This window comes from Charadrius vociferus, unplaced genomic scaffold (genome assembly GCF_000708025.1).
Source record: "Charadrius vociferus isolate BGI_N301 unplaced genomic scaffold, ASM70802v2 scaffold32, whole genome shotgun sequence".
Lineage (NCBI taxonomy): Eukaryota > Metazoa > Chordata > Aves > Charadriiformes > Charadriidae > Charadrius > Charadrius vociferus.
In genome coordinates, this window is record NW_009647856.1 from 9,128,105 (window position 1) to 9,132,284 (window position 4,180).

General features: G+C 43.0%; 1 protein-coding gene across 1 annotated transcript in view; it reads right to left on the reverse strand.

Annotated features, from left to right (window-relative positions):
• Window positions 1-4,180, reverse strand: part of ITIH2 (inter-alpha-trypsin inhibitor heavy chain 2) — a 30,819-nt gene that overhangs the window by 4,723 nt on the left and 21,916 nt on the right. The window contains exons 15-16 of the mRNA XM_009882957.1: window positions 3,767-3,939; window positions 1,079-1,213 (exon numbers count right to left, since the gene is read on the reverse strand). Of these exons, the coding sequence (XP_009881259.1) occupies window positions 1,079-1,213; window positions 3,767-3,939 (308 nt within the window). The remainder of the gene's footprint in view (window positions 1-1,078; window positions 1,214-3,766; window positions 3,940-4,180) is intronic.

Consider the following 4,180-nt stretch of genomic DNA (forward strand, 5'->3'; position numbering starts at 1 on the left):
GTGAAGTAGCTTTTGAATGTCTCAGATCTTTTGAATACATTGCATCTCTTGAATATAGACCTCAATCCTTTTTCCTTATTCTCACCAACTGCTTGATCTTCCTCAGCTTGATGCCAAGGCCTGTTCTGATCAACATTTCCAGGAACACAAAGAATTTCCAGTGCAAAATACATGTGTAAGCTGGACAGGTAACTTTGTCTTGCTCACCTTCTTTTCCAAGCAGTTTCTTGACTACTCAAAGTCTTAGATTAAACCTTGAGCTGTGCTGAGAAGGGGTTTGATAGCTCTTTGTTTGACAGCTATGTAAATACACACATCCGCACACAGGCACGCTCCCAGAGTTACTATAGTTATGCTGCTTTTACAGGCAATGGTTCTCACAGCTGGTTTGTTTAAGTGGGCACTAAACTGTGGCAAAAGCCCAAGCATTAACAGGATCCATCAGTCATGAGTGCGTTCAGAGATTTTTATCTGCCACAGAGCACTCATTTGTCATTTACAAATGACTTAAAGTGACTTTACATCAGCTTTGCTGCTGCAGAGAAGCTGAACTTAAGCTCAGTGAGCAGCATCAGTCTCGGGCCAGCACTCAGCGGAAGATGGGGTCGCTGGGATCCTGTTAAGATCTAAACTTGTAACGTAGAGCATATTTCTACAGGTTCATCTATTCAAAGTCAAAACCACTCAGTGTGTTATAAAGAAAAGCTAGATCCTCGGGTGCTAAAAACTTGACTGAGGTGGCTGTGATTTGGGCTGTGTATGATTGTGCCCGGCTCAGACCTTCAGCAGGGGCTGTATCGAGGACCTTTCACACTGATGTCCTCTGCAGGACTGACAGCAGTTCATTTGTTCTCTTGTGGACTCGTCCCTAAATGAAGTTACAGCAGTTCAGAAATCTCATCAAGAAAAACGAGGACGACTGACAGACTCCTCCATCATTAGAGAGCGCAGCATCTCATCACAGAAGTTGAAATCCCCAAAGTGCCCAGTAGCTTTGGTTATATCACCTTTATTTGTTTATTGGGCGATGAGTGTTGCTGCCTGGTGTTGCTTTGCAGAGAAATACTGTAGCTTTTACCTCTGTTTATGCTCAGAGAGGACACAGGAGGACTCCTCTGCTCAGGCATGAAGCTGACTGGTACAGCTGTGACATTGGCCCAGGCTGGGATACCTTTGTTATTATTAGGTGCATTTGGAGTTAATCCCAGAGTACCTGTTAAATGACAGTCACAATTAGGTTTTTGTTAGTGCTGACATATTTAATAGTCTAATTTTTAAAGTAATGCAGTAGATCAGAGCCTGATGTTGTCATACCAATGTAAAACAAGTGCAACACTCTTTACATCAGACAGATTTGTGCAGTGAAGCGAGGACAGATTTACTCCGGTGTCTCCACCACAGGAATATGACTTACCATAAGCTCTCGGTGAAAAATGGAGCCTGACTTTTTAACTCTTATTCATGTGAATATGCCCCACTTTAGCAAAGCCTCCAGTACAAGAGCTTAAATATTTTGCCAAATAAAAAACTGAATTTTAAAAAATTTAGCATGTGATAAAAGCTTTGATGACTTGTGTCCTGGTTTTGGGGTGCCTGAGAAAAGGTGTGACTCCTTCTGCATGCTGTAGGATGATCCACATGCATAAAGGTTGCAAATAAGTGCAAGCATTTAAAATATGATCCTCTAACGTGTCCTTTCTGCTACGGGTCTCTCTGCCTTTGCCATGACAGAGGCAAGAGAAAGTAACATGTGCTCTCTCTCTCCTGCTTGGTTCATAAAGCAATATGATCTTAAATGAGTCACGAAACTTGGTTTATTTTAATGTGTTGGGCTGAGAATGTCAAGAGCTGAAGCAGGGCACATATTCTTATCTGCTGGCCTTGCTCTGAAGAGGGAAAAAGGAGCTGGGGGACACGAGCAGGACAGAAGATTGCACAGATAGATCTTCGAAATCTGCCAGCTTCTTTTTATTTGAAGCCCTAATTCAGACCATAGGCTGGTTTTACTCAGGCAGCGTTATTTCTATTAGCACAAGTATATGTGAAGTCAGTGCAGACAATACAGGAACTAAAAACTGGACAGAGACTCCTGAGTTTCCAGGTCATATTAATTTCACAGACTATTACGTATGAAGAAGCTCTCCCATGCACAGTCCAGTTTTGCAATAGGTCTGTCATGATAAAAGAACACGTGTTGCACAATTCTAAGCACAGATTTACCTTGATATTATTTTTACAAGCTCTGTCCTTTGCTAAGGTTCAAGAGCCATGTCACTGTCCCTGAAATCCGCAAATGTGTTGACCCCGATTTCAGTGCTGTTAAGTTTTGACTATTCCATCAAACACAAAGACACAAGAACCTATATTAAAATCCCTTAAATCCTCTGCATCATGTAAATCAAGATAATTATGGTCTGAATTAGTCAGCTGGTGCATGTATAAAGCATTCATTATACGCGAATGCAATACATGCTACTTCTGTGCTAAACTGGTGGTTGTGAGTTCAATCATAGAATCACAGAATACCATGAGTTGGGACAGACCCATAAGGATCATCGAGTCCAACTCCCTGCTCCTCACAAGATGACCTAAAACTAAACCATATGAATAAGAGTGTTGTCCAGACGCTCCTTGAACTTGAGTTGTAGTGTGCAGTATAAATGAGAACTATTTAATTTCTCTTTGGGTCTCAGCGGCAGACTTTAAAATTGAAAAGAACAAATGGACCAAAAAGTAACAACTGACAGACGTAAAAACCCCATTTCATTGAGCTGGTAGAAGGACATTTTTATAGTTATCCAGGAGCACAAGAACTGAGCATGCAGGACATGCGCTTGGAGTTTCAGCGAAGTCACCATCACTTCCAGTGTGAAATGCCAGACGGCTGGTGGTGTCTGCTGCTGTAATGTAGGTTGTTTCTTTCCTTCACAACCAAATGTAAACTCCCCCATTTATTAATAGGTTTTAAATCGCCAAACTCAGTTGCTCAATGAGTTGATCTTTTACTTTCAGTGCTTCCATTGCCACGCACTGGTAGTGTTTTCCTGACAGCAACAGTTGTGTTTTTTCAAGTCTCTGACTGGGGAGGGCGCAAAATAGCTGCGGTTAAGTTTCATCAGCAGCACAAAGCTGTGCAGGGATGACTTCGGATCTGCTAGACTCCCACCGATGTCAATAGCTGCCACTTTGAGACCAACTGTACCATACAATGTCAGAACAAGCCAACCCCACCACATCTGGCTGGTCATAAGGTTGCTGTAACAAGGACCTTGCAACACGTATTGAAGTAATGGACTTAAAGGAAAAATCCAGAAGTTTAAATAATGAGGGACTCTCTGTTGTTAGGACAACTCAGATTCCATGTAGGCTCGTGGCTGATTGGTAATTATCTTAGGAGGCTTCCAAGGCTTAAAAGTGGTGCTAAGATATGGTTTAGTCAATTCTACAGCTTCAGTGCAGGGAACCAGGTGTATCTCCCACCGTAAGAAGATGTTCAATCTGTGACATTGTAGGCTTATTGGAAACCTTGTCATTGCAATGTTGGCACATTCAGTCCTCACTGAAGCCAAAGGCTCAAAAGAGCACTTGTGTAACAGGTTGCTCTCAAACTGGCTGAAGATTTGGTCAGCTTTCACTGAAAACACAGTGCAATATGAGCACAAACACCTGCAGTGAACAATGAACACAGCTGTTCTTCCAGCTGTGTTCTTCCACAAGAAGAACAAAACCAAAATGAGAGGCAGAGTAAGCAGAGTGAGACACTGACCTGGGCAGCAGCCCCTTCTGGGGTCTTTGGGCTGGTCTGCCAGCATTATCTCATCCTTTTCAGCATTCTCTATCAGCATGGCTGTGAAGGGCGTAACAATATGATGGTCGAGTGACATCTGTAGGATAGATTTGGTGATGTTCCTCTTCAAAGCTGCAGTGGGGGCTGTGTTTCTGGGTGGAAAACAAAACAGAAGGTGGGGCTAGCAGTTCTTCAGGGCAGTAGCCATGACAATGCCTCCACAGAGCAATCACAGAGACAAACTGGTGGGTGTTGCAAGAAGGAAACACTGAGGGCCTGCATGAATGTGCTCTCCATAAGAAGACTATTCTTGGCTTCTGTGGGCTTTCACCTGTGCTCAAAGAAGCCCAGTCCTTTTGGTCTCAGCAGCAGACCTCTTTCTACTTCAGAAGT